At 43.4% G+C, this 22,710-nt stretch overlaps 1 protein-coding gene across 3 annotated transcripts in view; it reads right to left on the bottom strand.

Annotated features, from left to right (window-relative positions):
- Positions 1-22,710, bottom strand: part of KIF16B (kinesin family member 16B) — a 452,854-nt gene that overhangs the window by 149,272 nt on the left and 280,872 nt on the right. For all 3 annotated transcript variants that reach the window (XM_040351273.1, XM_040351274.1, XM_040351275.1), the window contains 4 exons: positions 22,357-22,410; positions 7,747-9,087; positions 612-773; positions 106-214 (listed from right to left, as the gene is read on the bottom strand). In XM_040351273.1, the coding sequence (XP_040207207.1) occupies positions 106-214; positions 612-773; positions 7,747-9,087; positions 22,357-22,410 (1,666 nt within the window). The remainder of the gene's footprint in view (positions 1-105; positions 215-611; positions 774-7,746; positions 9,088-22,356; positions 22,411-22,710) is intronic.

Below are 22,710 nucleotides of genomic sequence, written 5' to 3'. Positions count from 1 at the left end.
TACGTACGTACATACATACATACATATACACTGTATATACACACACACACACTCACTGTATTTTTTTTTTTAACACACAAAGTAAATACAGAGTAAATTTGTTACCTTTCCAATTTCAGAAAAATAAGACAGACTCAAGCCACTGAGGTCTTCGGAAGGCAAATTAATATTTTGAATCCGCCGCTGTACTTCTTCTTCAATATATGCGTGTATTCTGGAAAAGCATTAATATGTTAAACAGACAGTCTGAAAGTAAATTGCACTTCTCTTGCTATAAGGGCCAAACAGGATTTTGTATACACTTAAGCCCAGCAATTTACGCCCTTATATTGCACATAAAAAAAGCTAACATAATCAGAAAGGGATATTTGTCAGCAGTATCCACTTACTGCACTATGCACCAGGCAATTTAGGTATAATCACATAAATACGCTAAAAGCAGGGAAAATTACATTTTTTACTACAGTAATATTTTATGTGAAGGTACAAGCCAGAATAACAATACACTTCCCTAAAACGATAAAAGCATTGGACCACAATGTGTGGTTATTATAGCTGTGCCCGTGTTGTACTGTGCTTACTTAGCTGAGGATTTAAATATGATTATATACCTGTCATCAGTCAGATGAAGAAAATGTGGCTGAGATTTCACCGGGCTTGCTGGAGAAGTGGCATGGGGAGGCTTTTCTTCTTGGGCTCCTAAAAAGCTTTTTGAAAGTGGATCAGCAGTCACGTGTATCTTCTGCTTTAGCTGTTGGATTTCATGAGCTAACCTGCATGGGATTCACAAGAGGCAACATCAGAGTCTGCATAAAAGAGTTAGGTGGGGACACCAATTTCTAAAATGCAGTCAGGTTTATATCACTACAGCAGTGCACAAAAAAATACACAAAGCAAGCAAACCGCACATTACTGAAATCAGATCACTTTCCAGAGATAATTTCACCCTGGTAAGGGTTAGGCCTCGTACACACGATCAGTCCATCCGATGACAACGGTCCGAAGGACCGCTGCCATCGGTTAACCGATGAAGCTGACTGATGGTCCGTCGTGCGTACACACCATCAGTTAAAAAAACGATCGTGTCAGAACGCAGTGACGTAAAACACGACGTGCTGAAAAAAACGAAGTTCAATGCTTCCAAGCATGCGTCGACTTGATTCTGGCATGCGCAGGTTTTTAACCGATGCTTTTGCATACCAACGATCGGTTTTGACCTGTCGGTTACCGGTCCATCGGTTAAATTTGAAAAGCAAGTTCTCATTTTCTTGACCGAAGGTTAAAGAACCTATGGGGCCAACACACGGAACCTATGGGGCCTACACACGATCGGCTTGGACTGATAAAAACGGTCCTTCAGACCGTTGTCCTCTGGCAATCCTATCGTGTGTATGAGGCCTTAGAGCAATGTGAACTTCCTTTCTGAAGAAACCCAAACATAAAGAAACCTCTTGGAATAAAATACAAGATGGCATTTAAGCAAAAGTACATCAGGTTAAAAGGTTTTACCATAAGGAATAAAAAGTTTGGTGAATGGTATCAGAAAACAAACAAAACAGAAGATACAAACAAATTACCTTTATTGGCCTTTAACATAATCTCCATTATTACAACACACTTTTGGCAAGGTTCATAAAGCTTCTGGAAACTGTCAGCAAAGACCTCTTTAAGAATTGATCGCAGAAACGCTGGCACACATTTTTGGATTGCTGCCACGTTCGCAAAAGGTGAGCCTTTCATGACGCTCTTCAGGCGGGGAAAACAGAAAGAAGTCCACAGGCACCAGATCAGGGGAGTACGGTGGATGATCGAGAACAGGTGTGCCGCACTTAGAACTGGCGCACAGGTCTTAACCCCTGTTATGATGGTTTGCAGAAAGGATGGATCCTGGTCACACATGGCAATGTCCATACATTTTGCTTTCTGCTAGTCTTTTAGCTTGTGTGGCACAAACCTTGAACAGATCTTCCACTTACCCAAATCTTCGCGGACGATGGTGCACACGCTGTCCTTGCACAATATCCAATTCATCTGCAATCAAATGTCAGTTGCCAATCCTGTGCCAACATTTGTCGCACTCGCTTTATCATGTCTGGAGTTCGGCTTGTCAATGGCCGACCCGATCGTGGCTCATCCTAAATCCTTTCGTTCCCATCACGAAAACGTTTGAACCAGCCATAAACACATTTTCTGCTTACAGCTTCCGCCTTGTACAACTTGCACCAACATTTCATGTGTCTCCGTCGCCATTCCCCCCCCAATTTGTAGTTTACTCGTTTTGCTCCATTGCACTGTAACCCTACCTCTCACACTGACTACATTTGACTGCCCACAGTGGGATTACCCTGACAGTCACGTGTACTCCACACTAGGTGGCGTAACTCAATGTGTTTCTGGATAGCCATGAGCATGCATGCACCTGGCTCATCTTGCCGTTGATATACGAGATCATTCACCAAACTTTTTAGACAAACCTTGTATATCACAAAGCACTGATGCTCGACAGAGACGCTGTTATATCCCTTAGACACAGGGGCTCTCAGGATGTTGCTAGTAATGCTGCCAGTATCCGCTCAGCAAGTTACACACAGGCCGAATGCACTTATTAACCAGGGAAGTGTTTATTACTCGCTCAGAAACATGATGACATTCTTACACGGAGGAGTATTAATACAACAGGCTTCTGTCATTACCAGGTGTAATCCCTTCTAAGTATCATGGGGCCGCTTCCAGTCCCACACACACTGTGACTGACTTCTTGGTACAGCTCCTCCCCCAACATGCATCAGGAGAAAAGGGTCAAGGGTCACAGTGAGCCCACACAAACATCACAGATGCTTAGCTAGCATTTTTAGGAAGTCAGCAACAGCGGGCGACAGATTTTTCACACCCCAGGCTTCCTTTATATTATGATAATCATGTTTAACCACTTCCCGACCGCCGCATGTACATATACGTCGGCAGAATGGCACGTACAGGCACATTGGCGTACCTGTACGTCCCTGCCTAGACGTGGGTCGGGGGTCCGATCGGGACCCCCCCCCGCTACATGCGGCGGTCGGGTTCCCTCGGGGAGCGATCCGGGACGACGGCACGGCTATTTGTTTATAGCTGCTCCGTCGCGATCGCTCCCCGGAGCTGAAGAACGGGGAGAGCCGTATGTAAACACGGCTTCCCCGTGCTTCACTATGGCGCTGCATCGATCGAGTGATCCCTTATATAGGGAAACTTGATCGATGACGTCATTCCTACAGCCACACCCCCCTACAGTTGTAAACACACACTAAGTGAACACTAAATCCTACAGCGCCCCCTGTGGTTAACTCCCAAACTGCAACTGTAATTTTCACAATAAAAAATGCAATTTAAATGCATTTTTTGCTGTGAAAATGACAATGGTCCCAAAAATTTGTCAAAATTGTCCGAAGTGTCCGCCATAATGTCGCAGTCACGAAAAAAATCGCTGATCGCCGCCATTAGTAGTAAAAAAAAAAAATTAATAAAAATGCAATAAAACTATCCCCTATTTTGTAAATGCTATAAATTTTGCGCAAACCAACCGATAAACGCTTATTGCGATTTTTTTTACCAAAAATAGGTAGAATACGTATCGGCCTAAACTGAGGAAAAAAAAAAAATTATATATGTTTTTGGGGGATATTTATTATAGCAAAAAGTAAAAAATATTGCATTTTTTTTCAAAATTGTCGCTCTATTTTTGTTTATAGCGCAAAAAATAAAAACCGCAAAGGTGATCAAATACCACCAAAAGAAAGCTCTATTTGTGGGGGAAAAAAGGACGCCAATTTTGTTTGGGAGCCACGTCGCACGACCGCGCAATTGTCTGTTAAAGCGACGCAGTGCTGAATTGTAATAACCCCTTGGGTCATGTAGCAGCATATTGGTCCTGTCCTTAAGTGGTTAAAATGGTTGTAAAGTTTTTTTTAACTTAAAGCATTCCATGCATTAAAGTAACAAAAACCTTCAGAGCACCCGCCCCTTTATACTTACCTGAGCCTGATCTTGATCCAGCCCTGTAGCCAAGAGCAGCAGCTCTTTCTGCTCTCTCCCTCCTCACAGGGTAGGGTGGCAGCAGTGGGAGCCATTAGCTCCTGCTACGGTCAATCAAATACTGTGACAAGGGAGAGGGAGGCGCATACAATGTGGCTCAGGATCGAGCCTGCAGGTGTGCCACCCTAGGAATTGGCTTCCTATGGTGGTGTACCAAAAAGAGAAGCTGGGAGCGCGGGCAGGGGGGACCCAAAAAGGGGAGGATCGAAGATGCTTTTACAAAACCATTGTGCAGAGTAGGTTAAGCATGACATGTTTTTCTATAAAAAAATAAATAGGTTTTCGATCACTTTAAAAGCAAATGCATGCATTCATAGTGAACTGAACAAACTATCTCAAATAAATTCCTATAGAAAATACCCCTATTTTTTAACATGTAACATGTAATATGTTCCTAACCAGCCTCCTCACTACCAGAGCCCACCTTACTGTGACAGGGAGCAAAAAGCAACATTCATAAACTACAAGTCCCATCTTCCACTACGACAGACAGACGTGCAGTTTCAATGAACTGTGAGCATGCTGAGAAGAGCAATTGTAGTCTATTTACACTTCCGACAGCTCTGAAACTGACAGTCTGTACAGTGATTTGGGCACAGAGCTGTAGGCAGTGTCTGTAGGAGCCTGAGAACTCCAATCCACTGATTGCGGTGCAATGCTCTGCAGGCTCCTGTGGAAAAATATATGCACATTTTTTTCCTGAAAAAATATGTACTGTTTTTTATTATTTTTTTTTATAAAAGGTGAACTTATCCTTTAACCACTTCCGCCCCAAAAGGATTAACCCCCTTGCGGTCGTGCCACGTTCTACCCAAACAAAACTGATGTCCTTTTTTTCCCACAAATAGAGCTTTCTTTTGGTGGTATTTGAACATCTCTGCGGTTTTTATTTGTTGTGCTATAAACAAAAAAACTAAAATTTTGACAAAAAAAATATATGTATTTTTTAATTTGTGCTATAAAACATATCCAATACAAATATGGAGAGTGGAGGTTTGCCTTGTTTACACAGGCAGATCCCAGTTCTGTGACTGCGGGGAACCATCGCGGGTGGCCGGCGGACATCGAGTCTGCCCCACCCGCTGGTTGTGTACAAGCGGACCTACAATGACGGCGATTTGCGGTAAGCAGCCATATTGCCGCAGTACAACAGTGGCAGCTGGTCCTTAAAGTGGAGTTTGGCTAAAGAAAAAATAATTAAAAGTCAGCAGCTACAAATAGTGTAGACTTTTAATAGTCCGACACTCACCTGTCCCAGGGTCCAGCGATGCGGGCGTCATCTCTATGCTTCCTATCTGGCGCTGGGTGATTCTTTCTCCGGGCTCCCGATGGCACGGGAGAGCACGGAGAAGCACCAGACGGCGGCAGGAGCGGAACCGCCGCTATGGTCATTTTTATGGTGCACAGGATCGCCGCCTGAACACAATGATATCTGAATGATGCCTCTAGCTGCAGGCATCAGATATCACCGCACAAAGTACAGGACATCATGTGACGTCCATCCGGGATGGGAGATCCTCTTTGTGGACGTCATGTCTATGTGCAGTACTGAAGTGGTTAAGGACCTTGCCTGTTTTTCAGATTTGGTGTTTACAAGATTAAAACATTTTTTTTTTGCTAGAAAATTACTTAAAACCCCCAAACATTATATATATTTTTTCTAACACCCTAGAGCAGTGGTCATCAACCCTGTCCTCAGAGCCCACTAACAGGCCAGGTTTTATGTATTACCTTGGGGAGATGCAGACTACAATACTGCAATCACTGAGCAGCAAATTATATCACCTGTCATTTATTTCAGTTATCTTGCAAACTTGGCCTGTTAGTGGGCCAGGGTTGATGACCACTGCCCTAGAGAATAAAATGGCGGTCATTGTAATACTTTTTGTGACACCGTATTTGCGCAGTCTTACAAGCACACTTTTTTTGGAAAAAGTTCACTTTTTTTAATTAAAAAATAAGACAACAGTAAAGTTAGCCCAATTTTTTTTATATTGTGAAAGATAATGTTACGCCGAGTAAAATGATACCCAACATGTCACGCTTCAAAATTGCGCCCGCTCGTGGAATGGCGTCAAACGTTTAAAAAATTCTATAGGTTGCATCTTTTGAGTTACAGAGGAGGTCTAGGGCTAGAATTATTGCTCTCGCTGTAACGATCGCGGTGATACCTCACTTGTGTGGTTTGAACACCGTTTTCATATGCGGGCACTATTCTTGTATGTGTTTGCTTCAGCGCGCAAGCTCGTTAGGACGGAGAGCTTTAAAAAAAAAAAAAAAAAAAAAAAATAGTTTTCTTATTAATTTTTATTTATTTTATTAATTTTTAGACAAAAAAAAAAAAAAAAATGGGTCACTTTTATTCCTATTACAAGTAATGTAAACATCCCTTGTAATAGAAAAAAAGCATGACAGGTCCTCTTAAATATGAGATCTGGGTTCAAAAAGACCTCAGATCTCATATTTAGACAAAAATGCAAAAAAATAAAAATTGTCCCTTTAAGAAGCATGGGCGTAAGTGGCGTTTTGACATTGCTTCCACCCTGCTATGGAGATGGGTGGGGGCCATCTTGCCCTCACTCGTATACCAGCCGAGCAGGAAGAAGGACCCGATCGCCTGCGCCGCTGTTGACGGCTCCGGTAAGCGGCGGAGGGCACGGGAGAGCGGCGGGAGGGGGGGCCCTCTCCCGCCGCCGATAACAGTGATCTTGCGGCGAATGCGCCACCGAGACCACCGTTATCGTTTAGAGGACCGCTCACTGAAAATATGGATATCTCGGTTGTGGCAGCGGCTGCTGCCGTTACAGAGATATCCATCTTTAAAAAAAAATGACGTATATATACAGTGAGGGGTCCTTAAGTGGTTAAAGTGGAACTATAGGCAAAACTTTTTTTTTTATCATTTAGGATAGAGCACGGGGGGTTATAACCACTGTTTGATTTTTTTCCCCCACCTGTGTCCCATTGGGGAGATTTCCCTTCACTTCCTGTCCCATACCTAAACAGGATGCAAGAGGAAATCCCTGCAAATTAAGGGAATTCCTTGGGGACCCCCATGTCACCAGAACTAGTGTCCCAATTGGAAGATTTCCCCTCTATTACTTTTCTGGAGACAACAAAAAATGTGGGATTTTCTTTTACTTTAATGATAATAAAAACGAAAAAAAAAGAGAGGGTGCATCCCCATAATGGAGGCACATACAAGCGTTCTAATCCCTCTGAACTATATCCAAAACTAAAAAAAAAGTTAAGTTATACTTTAACATTTTCAGAAAGTCAGTGGCAGCTTACAGCTATCTCACAGTATGGGTTTCTTTTATATTATGAGAATTATGCTTAAACGCAATTATATTCAATTAAATATATTTATAAAAAGTATCTAAATTGCCAGAAAAATTTTAGTCCTCTGATTATCTTACTTTAAATGATTGCCCTAAGCAAAAGTACCAAGTATTTAATTATCACAGTTTAAATTGTTTATAAAAAATTTCTTTAACAGTTATTCATTTTTTTATTTTGGGAAGCCCAGAATGTTGTACTTCCAAAAGTTTAAATCCGGAAGACTTTCAAAATGATTTTTAGAACTTATTTATCCAGAACTCATAACCGTGAACTGAAAAACCTCTTCCAGCTCAAATTGAAATTCTTATAAAAAATGCTGATACTTATGCTTACCGCTCTCTGTCTTGCTCCAAAGCTTTCTGTTCAGCTTCTAAGCTTGCTTGAAGACCAGCCTGTACCTGGCTGCTGTCCATTGCCGCAAGTGTACGCTTTTGCTCTTCTATTTCAACATCTATTGTGGAATGTCTCTGGAGAGCGGAATGCCTGCGTTCCAGTTTAGCAACTGCTTGCTCCAAGGCTTCTCTGTGCTGCTTCTCCCTCGATTCCAGTATCTCTTTCTCCTTTTTTATAACTTTCTCTTCTTGGCGAGCAATGTTTGCAGTAAACTCAAATGTTTCCTGCAGGTGCTGTAGTTGGTCGCTACTGGCTCGGAATTGTGCAAGCTGATCTGCCTTTTCTTCAATCTCTTTCTCAATCTGAAACAAAGTTTTGTCTAACCCTAGCAGACCGCTGTCCAGAATTTCAGATGCTCTCTGCTTTTCATCCAGCAATGCAGGCAGTTGGCTGTGCTTTATGTACCCAAGTTGTCGCTCCTTACAGTGCAGTTGGTATTCTGTTTTTTTTATTGTGTCTCCATCTTCTGTTACTGGGGTTGTCAGAGTGCAATCATCTTCTTGCTTATTATCAACATTCAAGAGATTAAATCTACCAAGGATGTCCCGATCAGCAATTATTTCCCTCTCTAAACAATCTTTTTGTTGATTTAAATCTTCCACCAAACTAGACAATTGCTCTACCTGCATTTTCTTAAAATGTGTATATTTATTTGTTGCTTTCTCAACCTCGTCTAGATCTTCTTCACCTTCTGACCTTGACTCCTTAGCACGTAGAAAATCTTCTCTGACATCTTCAAGAACTCTGATTTCTTCTTCTAATCTCAAGAAATCCCCCTGCTTTAGAAGCTGGATCATCTCCTGTTTTTCTCGAAGTTGCTCTTCAAGGCGGAATACAATCTTCAACTGTTCTCTCTCTTGTTCCTCCAGCCTTCTCTTCTCCACCTCTAGTTTCATGTACTGTTCATCCTTTTCTTTTTTAAGTTTTTCCAGTTCTTTAAAGATTTCTATTTTCTCAGCTTTTTCGGTACTATGCAGCTCTTGAAGCCTCTGAAGTTCTTGCTGGACCTTCAAAAAACACTCTTCTTCTTGCATTTTTTTTTGCCGTTCTATCTCATGCTGCTCTCTCGTTCTCTCTTCTTCAAATTTTTCCTTTTCGGCCAGTAGGTCTTTTAGCCTGGTTTCAATGTCCATACTTCTCCTCTTTAGGCTTTCTTCTTGTTTACGGATATGTAGTTGGACAATCTCTGTTTCTTTACGCTGAGATTCTACTTCCTGCTGCATTTTCTCTAGTTCAGCTTTTTCCGATTGTTGCTTTTCTTCCATCTCCTTTATCATTTTCCTGAAATAACAACAGATGAAATAAGGAAACAGTACAAAAAATATATATATACATTTCTGAAATAAGGTTGGCCTGCAATTTCAGTCCAGATTTCCAAAGAGAACATGCAAAATACATCTCTGTAATCACTTATGCCGCGTACACACGATCGGTCAAAGCGATGAGAACGGTCTGATGGACTGTTTTCATCGGACCAAACCAATCGTGTGTAGGCCCCATCGGTTATTTATCCATAGGTTAAAAAAAGCAATCTTGTTTTAAATTTAACCGATGGATACCTAACCGATAGAAAAAAAACGATCGTTAGTAGGCATGTCCAACGGTTAAAAATCCATGCATGCTCAGAATCAAGTCGACGCATGCTTGGAAGCATTGAACTTAGTTTTTTTCAGCACGTCGTTGTGTTTTACATCACCGCATTCTGACGCAATTGTTTTTTTTAACCGATGTTGTGTAGGCACAACTGACCATCAGTCAGCTTCATCGGTTAACTGATGAAAACGGTCCATCAGACCGTTTTCATCGGATGGACCGATCGTGTATACAGGGCTTTACGGTCATTAAACATGGGTATTCACAGAAAGATTTTCAGCAGTGAAAGTGAGGCTTCCCCAGAACTTTGATAATCAACGCAAAAGAACTGTTCCTTGTAGATGAGAGAAGACTTTTGTTTGAAATCTTAAATTTATACACCAAAGAAAGCGGTTTAAAAATGCTATATCTCACAGGGTGGAGGCCCATGAGCAAACACATTTAAATGGAAATGCATTTAAACTCCCCATAATAAAGCTTGTGTCTATTATTACCCTACCCATTTTTTTTGTTTGTTGCTTTTAAGACCCCTTGCAACAATCACTACATCTTCACTGCAATAATTGCTTTCCTCGACAAGATGCCCTCAAGCCTTCTAAGGTGAATGAAACACAGCATGAGGACATACGCTAAAAGCAGGGAGTCACCTCCAAATAGGCATCACAATGGCAGCGAGTGACACCGGTTTGGGGCAGCACAGTGGCTAAGTAGACAGTACTTCCACCTACCAGAATTAGAGTCATTGGTTTGAACCCCAACCACGGCACTACCTGCCTGGCGTTTGCATGTTCTCCCTGTGCCTGTGTGGGTTTCCTCTGGGTACTCCGGTTTCCTTAAAAGCTCCAAAGACATGTTGACAGGTTAATGGCTTCTGTCTAAATTGGTCCTAGTATGTGTATGTATGAATGTGAATTAGGGACCTTAGATTGTAAGCTCCTTGAGGGCAGGGACTGATGTGAATGTATCATATATGTAAAGCACTGCATAAAATGACAGCGCTATACAAGTACCTAAAATAAATATCATCCCATCAGCATCACCACCTGCATGATCGAGGACCACTCACTGCCAGGAAAAGATCTGAAGAGAAAAAGGACCTTCTTGCCATGTGATCTGAAGACATCTTAAATCATAAGTGTGAAAGAAAAAAATGCAAAATATGCACATGTGGGGAATCAAAGAGGATAGCAGGTGCTCTGGGATGAAGCAGCATATCTTAAGCACATTTTTAATATTTTTTATTTTAATTTGAACACAGCGATGAGTGGTTAAAATAGCTGTCAGGTTGTTATTGTTGCCTGTGTCCCCACTGGAGATGTGTCTACAGGCAAGAAAGTGAAGGGAAATTTTCCCTCAGTGGGGTTTTAATCATAACCTACTCAATACAATATTAAGGCCCATTTCACACTGGGGCAGTGGGTGCGCCGGCGGTAAGGCGGCGCTATTTTTAGCGGCGCTTTACAGTCAATTTTGCGGCACTATTCGGCCACTAGCAGGGTGCTTTTACCACCGCTAGCGGCCAAGAAAGGGTTAAATCCACTGCAAAGTGCAGCGGCGCTTTGCCGGCGGTATAGCCGCGGTGCCCATTCATTTCAATGGGCAAGAGCGGTGGAGGAGTCGTATACACACCGCTCCTTTACCGCTCCAAAGATGCTGCTAGCAGGACTTTTTTTACCGACCTGCTAGCGCACCGCTCCAGTGTGAAACCCCCGAGCAGCGGCTCTTTCAGGGCTCTTTGCAGGCACTATTTTTAGCGTTATAGCACCTGCAAAGCGCCTCAGTATGAAAGGGGTCTAAGATAAAAGAAGGGGTTTCTGGCTTTAGCTTACTTTAACAACAGCTGATCTGCTCATTCACTTGTACCTAGAAACAACTAGCCCAAAAACGTTAGAGACCAAGCAAGGTATGGTGTGCCTGTAAAAATTGGTAGTCCAGGATTTTTCACATTTGCTTGAAAGTGCTACAGATATTTTTTTTATTTCTTGGGCCTCGTACACACCACCGGATCTATCCGCTGGGATTTATCCGCAGATCAGTTCCAGCGGATAGATCCGGTGGTGTGTACGTCCGAGCGGATATTTTTCTGCGGATATATTTCCGGCCGATGGATTTCCAGCGGATAAAAATTTCTTAGCATGCTAAGAAATCTATCCGCTGGAATCCTGTCCAGCGGATTGATCCGGTGGTCTGTACAGACTCACCGAATCAATCCGTCCGCTCCTCTCCCTCGCATGCGTCGTAATGATTCGACGCATGCGTGGAAGTCTTTATCTTCCAGCGTCGCGCACGTCGCCGCGTCATCATCGTGGCGACGGCGCGACACGTCACCGCGGATGGATTCCGCGCGGATTTCGATCTGATGGTTAGTACAACCATCAGATCAAAATCCGCCAGAGGATTTATCCGCGGGAACGGTTTCAAGCGGATAATCCTCTTGTGTGTACGGGGCCTTATACATGTAGCCATATTTAGATTCCAGCCATATTAGGTACCAGCTGACATTCTACTGTACAGAGGCAGTAAATTATGTAATAAGTATGCAGGTCTGGACACAATGGACTTATACTTGAGTTAAGGTGTATTTATAACCAACACCTTTCTTACTTAATGTATAAGTTCTCTACAAAGCGGGGGGGGGGGGGGACATTTTTAAGAATAGTTGCAGTTAGACTATTCTTCCAATTTAATGGCCATGCATAACGTGTATACATTTCTACTACATGCAAAGTGTAAAAGAAATACCTTGGAGGCAGGTGGAATAAAAAGAGATAATATTGTTTAAAAAAAAAAAAAATACTTTGGGGTATTCAATGTAGGTTAAGAATAGAAAATCTGGCATCTGGCAAAACAAATCTATACTGTATAATTCCCTGCTGCACAACAGTGCCAAATACTATCTGCCAACTATCACTGCTCATTTCTCAGTTTCATTTCTCAAATCCAGCTCATGAATTCAAGTGACACCAACAATAAGTGATGAATATATCATGTAACCATTGACACATGGTAACATGGACTGTACACCATGAGGCAACAAAGTGGCATTGCTTAAGAATGTAGAAAAAAAAAATCAAAAAGTAATCTTTTTGAAATGTTATAGTAAATAGCTAGTTGATATTAGAAAATTAACTAAATTACTGTTAAAACAACAGTAGAGTATTTTTTATGAACACATTCTAAAATTGCAAGTTAAAAATTGTGCATAGCTAATTGCATGCCATTAGCTGCTGGGTGAGGATATATTATCTCTAATGTCAGTGAACCCGAAAGCTACGGGGACTTTAGTCAATTTAGGCGTCACCGCCATCTTGTGCATGCAGGGTACGATCCTATGCTCTGCTGTCTCAAACTGCTAATCTACTGTGACAAGGAGGCACAGGTAAGCTTACGTAGGTACCAAGGTAAGATTGTTACTTTTTGTTTTAATATTTTTATAGATCAGCCTTGTTTACATTCATGATATTTATTTTTAAATAAGGAGTATTGTTTAACCTTTTTCTAGATTAAAAGGTCCCCAAATTACAGTCCTCTGGTAGCCCCTGCAATGAGAAGTGTGGCAGCGGGTGCTAGAAGGCACAGTGTTCTAGCACCCAGCAATCTACTACATGCACTGTGGGTAGAGTGATCTCCTGCTTGGTGGTGCCTGTACAGTCCTGGCTGTGAAGTCATTGTGAAGGGCAGCATATGACACGGAACCTGCCCATTGAATACTACAGTGATTCTCAACTCTGTCCTCAAGTACCCCCAACAGGCCATGTTTTAGGAATTTCTCTTAGATAAAATAGATGTCCAAAATACCAAGCCATTGACTCTGATTTAAAGCACATGTGCAAGATAAAGGAAAACCTGAAAACATGGCCTGTTGGGGGTATTTAAAGTGGGTGACCGCGATATTGTGTCAATCTCGCTCCCTTTCTCGGCGAGATTGACCACCTACGTGCCCCATCGCGGGAGCCAGCGCCGAGCTGGCTTGCCGCGATGGAGACAAAGCCGTCATAGAAGCGACGGGAGATCCGACTTGGATTCCCGCCAATTCTAGCTGCGGTATTTGGTATGCATTCCTGAGAGGGAGAACTCCACGCCAATTTTTAAATAAAAAACCCGACATGGGTTTCCCCCCCCCCCCAGGAGCATACCAGGCCCTTAGGTCTGGTATGGGTTGTAAGGAAACCCCCCCCTACGCCAAAAAAACAATGTAGGGGGTCCCCCTACAATCCATACCAGACCCGTATCCAAAGCACGCTACCCGGCCGGCCAGGAAAGGAGTGGGGACGAGCGAGCGCCCCCCCCTCCTGAGCCGTACCAGGCCGCATGCCCTCAACACGGGGGGGTTGGGTGCTCTGGGGCAGGGGGGCGCACTGCGGGTCCCCCCATCCCAGAGCACCCTGTCCCCATGTTGATAAGGACAGGGCCTCTTCCCGACAACCCTGGCCGTTGGTTGTCGGGGTCTGCGGGCGGGGGGCTTATCGGAATCTGGGAGCGCCCTCAAATAAGGGGGCCCCCAGATAACGGCCCCCCACCCTAAGTGAATGGATATGGGGTACCCATTCACCTGGAGGCAAAGTGTTAAAGTTAATAAACACACGACATAGGGTTTTTAAAATAATTTATTAGTCTGCTCCGGGGGCCCCCCTGTCTTCTTTAGCTCTTTCACCAGGGGGAGGGGTTCTTCTTCCGCTCTCCGGGGGGTCTTCTGCTCTCCGGGGGGTCTCCTTCGCTCTTCGGGGTCTTCTCCACTCTCGGGGGGTCATCTTCTCTTCTTCTCCCTTCTTCCGATGTTGACCCGACGCCTCTTCTCGCTGCAATGACAGGTGCGCGGTTTGCATCCGATACAGTCCCATCATGCTCCGGTACCTACCCACGCGGAGCATGATGGGACTGTGACATCATAAGAGAGGCCTATATAAATCGGATGCAAACCGCGCACCCGTCATTGCGGCGAGAAGAGGCGTCGGTCAACATCGGAAGAAGAAGAGAAGAGAAGAAGACGACGTCACAGAACAGCGGGCTGGCCGCCTGCTAGTAATTGAGCTAACACACGAAGATAGCGGCGGCCAGCCCTGAAGGAGAATAACCGGGGTGCGCCGAGTACTTATTTGAGGGCGCTCCCAGATTCCGATAAGCCCCCCGCCCGCAGACCCCGACAACCAACGGCCAGGGTTGACGGGAAGAGGCCCTGTCCTTATCAACATGGGGACAGGGTGCACTGGGATGTGTTGACCCGCAGTGCGCCCCCCTGCCCCAGAGCACCCAACCCCCCCATGTTGAGGGCATGCGGCCTGGTACGGCTCAGGAGGGGGGGGCGCTCGCTCGTCCCCACTCCTTTCCTGGCCGGCCGGGTAGCGTGCTTTGGATACGGGTCTGGTATGGATTGTAGGGGGACCCCCTACGTCGGTTTTTCCGCGTAGGGGGGGGTCTCCTTACAACCCATACCAGACCTAAGGGCCTGGTATGCTCCTGGGGGGGGGGGAACCCATGTCGGTTTTTTATTAAAAAATTGGCGTGGAGTTCTCCCTCTCAGGAATGCATACCAAATACTGCAGCTAGAATTGGCGGGAATCCAAGTCGGATCTCCCGTCGCTTCTATGACGCGCTCGCTGGAATGTGCTTTGTCTATTCCAGCGAGTGCGAGGTGTCGGCACCATGTCACCGAGAATCAGCGCGATGCTGTCGTGCTAGAAACACAATATCGCGGTTACCTACTGTAAGTGCTGGATGGGACATTCAGGATTCCATTCCTAATGGGGGGAGTTAGGTTTAAAAACTCCATTGACCACTGATGCTGGAAAAATGTTCCTCCCACTAAATGATGTGTTGCATATCTGACCACTGACTCCGGGGTATTTATTACTCCCAATAACACAGTGGCATTCATTCCTCCCCTGACTTGTAATGCAGAAGCATTTATTATACTCACTGGCCTCTGGTGCAGGGTAATATTTTTAATTCCTACTGACCCTTGATGCAGGGGCATTTTGTTACTTCCACAGCATCAGACCCTAATGTCTGAGACCTTTTTGATACTTATTTGCCAACTGCCCCATAGCACTTTTACTGCTACAGGGCAGCCATGCGGAACAGGATTATGTACAGGTATATATACGTGATCCTGCACTTCCGGTTATCTGGCACAAGTGCGCGCCACGGCGGCTCGCTCCTGCTGTGATTTTACACAGTGGGAGCTGAGCAACGGGTCCCACGGACTCAATGTCCACCGACAACCGCTGATCGTTCTGTACACAGGCAGAATGACAGTCTGCCTATGTAAACAAGGCAGATTGCTGTTCTGTCAGTACAAAAGGCATCAATTCCGTGTTGTTCTGTAATGCAGAGACACGGATTCATACCTTTCACTAGTAAAAGCACCTCCCTCACAGTTAGAAAACACATTTTAGACACAGTTAACCCTTTGATCACCCATTATCAGCCAGTGTAATTAGTACAGTAACAGTGCATATTTTTAGCACTGACCACTGTATAAGGGTCACTGGACCCCAAAAGTGACAGTGAGGTGTCCACTGTGTCCTTCGCAAAATCGCAGTTCCGCTATAAGTCGCTGATCGCTGCCATTGATTTCCCCTCCCAGCCAATGTAATTAGTACAGTGACCGTGCATATTTTTAGCACTGATCAGGTTTGTGCCCATTGCAAAATCGCAGTCCAGCTATAAGTCGCTGATCGTCGCCATTACTAGTGACATTTTTTTTTTCATAAATACATGCCATAGTTTGTAGACGCTACAACTTTTGCGCAAACCAATCAATATACACTTATTGGAATTTGTTTCCCAAAAAATATGTAGCAGAATTCATATTGGCTTCTCGGGAAGCAGGAAAAAAGAGCTGGTTCTTTTTTTTTGTCTGGCAGTTTTTGGGCAGTTTTCCCATCTGAAAAATTGCGAGTAGCATACACACGACCGGGATACCCGGCCAAAATCTCTCCTCACAGTTTTCCCGTCAGGAAAACTGATCATGTTTACGAGGCATATAGTTGTCCTGTGGACAGATTTTCCCACCTGATCTGTGGATCTCTGCAGCTCCTCCAGAGTTACCATGGGCCTCTTGGCTGCTTCTCGGATTAATTCTCGACTTGACCAGCCTGTCAGTTTAGGTGGACGGCCATGTCTCTGTAGATTTGCAGTTGTGCCATACGCTTTCCATTTTCAGATGATGGATTGAACAGTGCTCCGCAAGCTTGGGATATTTTTGTATAACCTTACCCTGCTTTGAACTTCTCCACAACTTTATCCCTGACCTGTCTGGTGTGTTCTTTGGCCTTCATGATGCTATTTGTTCACAAAGGTTTTCTAACAAGCCTTGGAGGGCTTCACAGAACAGTTGTATTTATACTGAGATTAAATTACACACAGGAGGACTCTATTTACAAATTAGGTGAATTCTGAAGGCAATTCGTTTCACTCGATTTTAGTTAGGGGTATCCGAGTTAGGGACCTTTCACACGGGGCTCAGTGATGATCCGCCCCGTGAACCTCTGCTTGCTCAGCGGCGATCGCTCCGTTGATCCACGCTGAGCCGGCGGATGACAGGGCGGTCCCCGCACACTGTGCAGGGACCGCCCTGGCTTTTCTCCGCTCTCCTCTGTGGGGGAATCGGATGAACACGGACCGTCTGTCTGTGTTCACCGGATCCGATCCGCAGACGGATGGAAAAATAGGGTTTTCCTCCGTCTGCAGAATCGGAGGAATGCAGAACCGGGCGATCTCATAGGGACCAATGTATGTCCCTTTTTCAACCGTACACAGATGGATGAAAAAGCGGACATACGGTCCGCCCGTGTGAAAGAGCCCTAAAAGGGGGCTGAATACAAATGCATGCAACACTTTTTAGATATTTATTTGTAAATAATTTTGAAAACCATAATTTTTCTTCCACTTCACATTGGTTGGTCTAATGCCGGGTACACACGATCATTTTTCGGGTTGTAAAATTTTTTTTTTTTTTTAAATATGTAATTTAAAACGATCGTGTGTGGGCTTCAGAGCATTTTTCGGGTTTTAAACAATGTCGTTTTTCGGGTTGTAAAAAATGATCGTGTGTAGGCTTTAACGACGTGAAAAACCCGCGCATGCTCAGAAGCAAGTCATGAGACAGGAGCGCTCGTTTTAGTAAAACTACCGTTCGTAATGGAGTAAGCACATTCATCACGCTGTAACAGACAGAAAAGCGCGAATCGTCTTTTACTAACACGAAATCAGCAAAAGCAGCCCCAATTGTGGCGTCATCTGCATGTAACTTCCCCTTTATAGTGCCGTCGTACGTGTTGTACGTCACCGTGCTTTGCTAGAGCATTTTTTTTTCACGATCGTGTGTGGCAACGTCGTTTTAATGATGAAGTTGAAAAAAAAACGTTTTTTCTAGAGCCTGAAAAACATTGTTTTTTACAACCCGAAAAATGATCGTGTGTACGCGGCATCACTCTATCACATAAAATCCCGACAACACACATTTAAGTTTTTGGTTGTAACATGACAAAATGTGGAAAATTACAAGGGGTATAAATATTTTTTCAAGGCACTGTATACATGTCCTGTTATCACATCTAAGGCTGGCCATACGTTATACAATTTTCTTCTATAGATTTCCTTTAGATTTACCAAAACCATATAATAGGAGGTCAAATCTAAACACTTTCAACGTGTGTGTAATCGGGGAGGCCCTTGTACTACACAGTTGAAAGTAAATCTAAAGTAAATTGAATAAGAAAATTGTATGGTGTATGACCAGCTTAGCTGGGCTAGATTTTTCCGTACCTTCTTCTGGCACATAGAAATTAGGAGCACAAAATACTTCTGCAATTTGAAGAGGAAGTTTCTTCAATGCAACGTGTGCTATACTTTGAATTATTCAAATATACCCAGAGAGATGCTTTTAAACCATTTACTTGGCTGCTAAAACTCTAAAGTAATGGGTGTATGGGTACTCGCACAAATTCTGAGATTTGCAAGTGCAAACTGACTGACATATCTTTATGTTTTCCATTAAAGTAGGACGACGGCCATCTTTTGATTTGTGATATAATGTCTTGCCTTGGAAACTCCATTCAGATTAAGGGCCTAATCTTGGAAATTGACAAACAGCACCTATTTTTTTTACTCCTTACTCTTAAATTGCTTTGGTTTTCATGGCCACACAGCTCAAGAGAGGGTGAGGTAAATTTCATGAATAATATTTTCAGACAGGAAAATGAAGGTGAAAGCAACATACACTTTACACAGAAGAAAAACACAAGGCTGGCTCTATAAAGTGAATCTTGCAAGCACAAATAGAAATTTTTATGCACATGGGTCGAGTTCATTTGGCTTTAAAAGCCTGTCGTCATCTGTATTTAAAAAAAAAAAAGTCGTCCCTTACTATAGTAAAATCTAATTGTTTTGCAGCATGGCCTCCCCACATTCATGAAGCTGATCTCTCAGATTGGCCTCAGTTATCGATTGTCCCCACCACCAATAGATCATGGGGGGAAAGGTTGTAGGATCTTTGTTGGTTAAATTACTAGGAAGGTCACTAGGTTTAATGCCTCATACACACGACCGATTTTCCAGACGAGAAAACTGCCATTTTTTTTAGATTGGTCCGGAAAACCGGTCATGTGTATGCTCCATAGCAGTTTTCCCGACGAGAAAACTGCCCGCAAAAAAAATAGAACCTGCTCTATTTTTTCCCGTCGTGTTTCCCACCATTCTTTTTCTCATTGCGAAAAACCGCTCGTGTGTATGCTTTTCAGAGGGGAAAAAACGCGCATGAGGGAGCGCTCGTTCTGGTAAAACTAGCGTTCGTAATGGAGATAGCACATTCGTCACGCTGTAACAGAATGAAAAGCACAAGGCTAAAAAGTGAGAATCGTCTCTCACCAAAATTTTACGAACACGAGGATCAGCAAAAGCAGGGTGGAGCCATTTGAATGGAACGTTATAGTGCCGTCGTACGTGTTGGACATCACCGCGCTTTGGTCAAGCGGTTTTTTGACTGATGAGAGGAATCACGTTGGGAAAAACGTCAGGTTTTGGCATGTCAGGAAAACCGGTCGTGTGTACAGGGCACAAAGCTTGTAATATTTATTTGCAGGAGATGCCTGCATGAGATTTCCAGCTGGTAAGGCCCATGTCATACTGTGGCTGCCAAAAAGTGTAGAAAAAATACTCACCTGTTTCCACAGGTTGTCCTATAACCTGCTGGATGAGCAATATGTCACTCACTTGCATATAGAAATTTTACAGAATGTCATTTTCACAGCAAAAGAGTGATGCTTTGGTATCCTAGTCAGCAAGTGAGCAACAAGTGAAAATGGGTGTATTTCTAGCCTGCCCTGACCTGTACTATAGTGATCCTGTTGCTGGAAACGACGTAACTTGCGTACGCAGGGCTCGCGCAACATTGTGAATCGGTGTTAGTATGCAATTTGCATACTATACACTGAGCACAATGGGAGCACCCCCTAGCGGCCATCGCAAGAATGCAGCCTAAAATATGCGTGGCATAAGAGCCTTATGCCACGCAGATTTTAGGCTGCAGTCGGCGTTACGATGTTCCTGAATCAGGAGCATTCGTAACGCCGGCGCAAGTCAGCAATTGCGCTGCGTAACTATGGTTACGCAGGCGCAATTGCTCTCTGAATCCGGGCCACTGTTAGAAACCACACCTCAATTCCATGCGTTGATTGTACGGAAACCATAGCAAAAATCTCACTAGTTGTAGCTAGCTTGTCTACTTGTGATCTGCTGTTTTCAGACAATTACATACAGTAAAATCCTTATAATTTGCTTTCAGTTCTGATCGTACCTAGAGAAAAACATGTGGGAGGGAAAGAGACCCAAAGAGTTCAGTGGGGGGAAAAGGGGGGCTATTCTTACCTAGCCATATGCAAGGTAAAAGCTTTATAGTGGAAATACACCTTTATAATGATATCATCATACATGTACCTTACAGGAATAGGGATGATGATGATTTTGACAGTCTGGTAAACGGAGTATGGGGAACATGTTGGGTAATACATTGGGGATCTTGCAGTTGTAAACAGGTTAAATTCTTGTTGTAATCCAGAGATCTCAAAACTTTCTAAACAATGGGCCAGTTCACTGTCCTACGGCCAGAGGGAGCAGAAAATTCCACAGCATCAGTGGTAATAGACATTGGGGTTGATTTACTAAAATTGGAAAGTGCAAAATCTGTTGCAGCTCTGTATAGAAACCAATCAGCTTTCAGTTTTTTTTGTCGAAGCTTAATTGAAGTTGGAAGCCAATTGGCTACCATGCACAGCTGCACCGGATTTTGCACTATCCAGTTTTAGTAAATCAGCCCCAATGTCTTATGCCTCGTATACACCATCAGTTTTCCAGGCGGGAAAAACTGTGAGGAAAGCTTTTGGCCGGGAATCCCGGCCGTGTGTATGCTCCTCACAGTTTTTACGACAAGAAAACTGCCCAAAAACCGCCGGATAAATAAAAAGAAAAAAGAGAACCAGCTCTCTTTTTTCCCAACGGGAAAACCAGCGGACTTGCCCGGTGGTTTTTGGCAGTTTACCTATGGAAAAAACTCCATGGCAGTTTTCCTGTCTGGAAAACTGGCCGTGTGTAGGGGAAAGACTGAATCAAGCAGGTTCTCGGCTTTCCCCTTGGGATTTCCTTCGGTAACTTTTCCCGTCGGAAATGCTGCAAGTGTGTACGGGGCATTAGGCTTGGTTGTCAGTGGGAGTAGAAACATTACATAGTGCCAGTGGTCAGTAGGGGGATGAATGGTGCTTCATTATTGGTATAGTGGTAACCATAATGTGTTTCATCATTGGTGTCACTGCAAGAAATGGTGGGAGTAGAAACTTTACATAGTGCCAGTGATCACTAGGGGGATCAATGGTGCTTCGTTATTGGTAAAGTGGTAAACATTTTGAAAAAAAAAATGACCAATTGGGCTAGTCATGGACTTTATAGGCACTATATTCTGGTAAGGATCTAGTCAGATTCAAGGTAGGGTATATATATATATAAAATATATTTATTACAAAAGAGAAAAACACATTATACATATAAAAAGTGGTAAACATAGTGTACCTTATCATTGGTGTCACCGCAAGAAATGGTGCCCAATCATTTATATCAGTGGGAGGAATTTAGCTCTATTGTTAGAGTCAGTGTAAGGAATGGTGCCCTATTGTTGGTGTGAATAGAAGAAATAATGCCACACCATTGGTGTCAGTGGAAGGAATGGTGCCCTATTGTTGGTGTGAGTAGAAGAAATAATGCCACACCATTGGTGTCAGTGGAAGGAATAGTGCTCCGCTATTGGGTGTCAGTGGAAGGAAATGTGTCTCATCTTTGGTGTCAGTGGGAGGCATACTGTCTCATCGTTGATGCGAGTATGAGGAATATCAATGGGAGGAACAGTTTCCCCAACAGCCAGATAACGGCATTGCTGGTTTCAGTGGGAGCCATAGTGCCTTATCAATGGTGTCAGGAAGAGGAATAATGCCTCATATCAGTGAGAGGAAAAGGCCCCCTGAGAGCCAGATAAAGGCAATTAAAGGGTCACATCTACCCTGAGGGCCACAGTTTGTAGACCACAGTTCTAATCTATTCAAAAGTAAAAAAGCAGAAAAACAAAACAAAAAAAACACAAACTTTAGGCAGTGAACTTGTCTCGCTGTAATATTACAAAATCTCAGCACCCAATGTGGCACTGGCACAATAGGCAGTAGCAAGTTTAAAACTTTAACAATGCTATAAAAAAAATACATTGTTGCAAAATGGATGTACAATAATTGTAAAGTTCTTATTTTTTGCAATCAATGTGGTTTCACCACATAAAAATATATCTTTCTACCATCTCTTCTTTTCTCCATTTTTTAGTATTTCCAATTCATCTTAAAATGAATATATACATGCAAGTGAAGAACAAATTGAGATATATTGCACAATTGCCCATTTTTATATTCCTGTTTTACATACCTCTTATGTTCCAGTTTTTCCAGCTCTTCTCGTTGTTGTCTTTCGAATTCCAGTCTGGCAAGAAAGCAGAACAAATTCTGTTACAGGAGGACCTTGATATGAAAAAATAATGGAGGAATGAATGATGACCATGGGAAATGTAGAGAAAGGATGATTTAAGATGGAGGGTTTATTTTTTCAGTTTCATAGGAAATGAAGAATGGGTTGACCAGGGCTGCTAATTAGGTTTCCAGCTGCTGGGCACATCTATTTGAAAAGTTTGAATGCAAATGAATTTCTTAGGAGAAACTATTGAGGTGATAATGTTAAATAAGACGGATAAATGATTAGCACAGGCTTTGAGAGTTCACTACA

The sequence above is a fragment of the Rana temporaria genome, chromosome 4, assembly GCF_905171775.1.
Source record: "Rana temporaria chromosome 4, aRanTem1.1, whole genome shotgun sequence".
NCBI lineage: Eukaryota > Metazoa > Chordata > Amphibia > Anura > Ranidae > Rana > Rana temporaria.
This window is presented reverse-complemented; position numbering and strand designations above follow the sequence as displayed.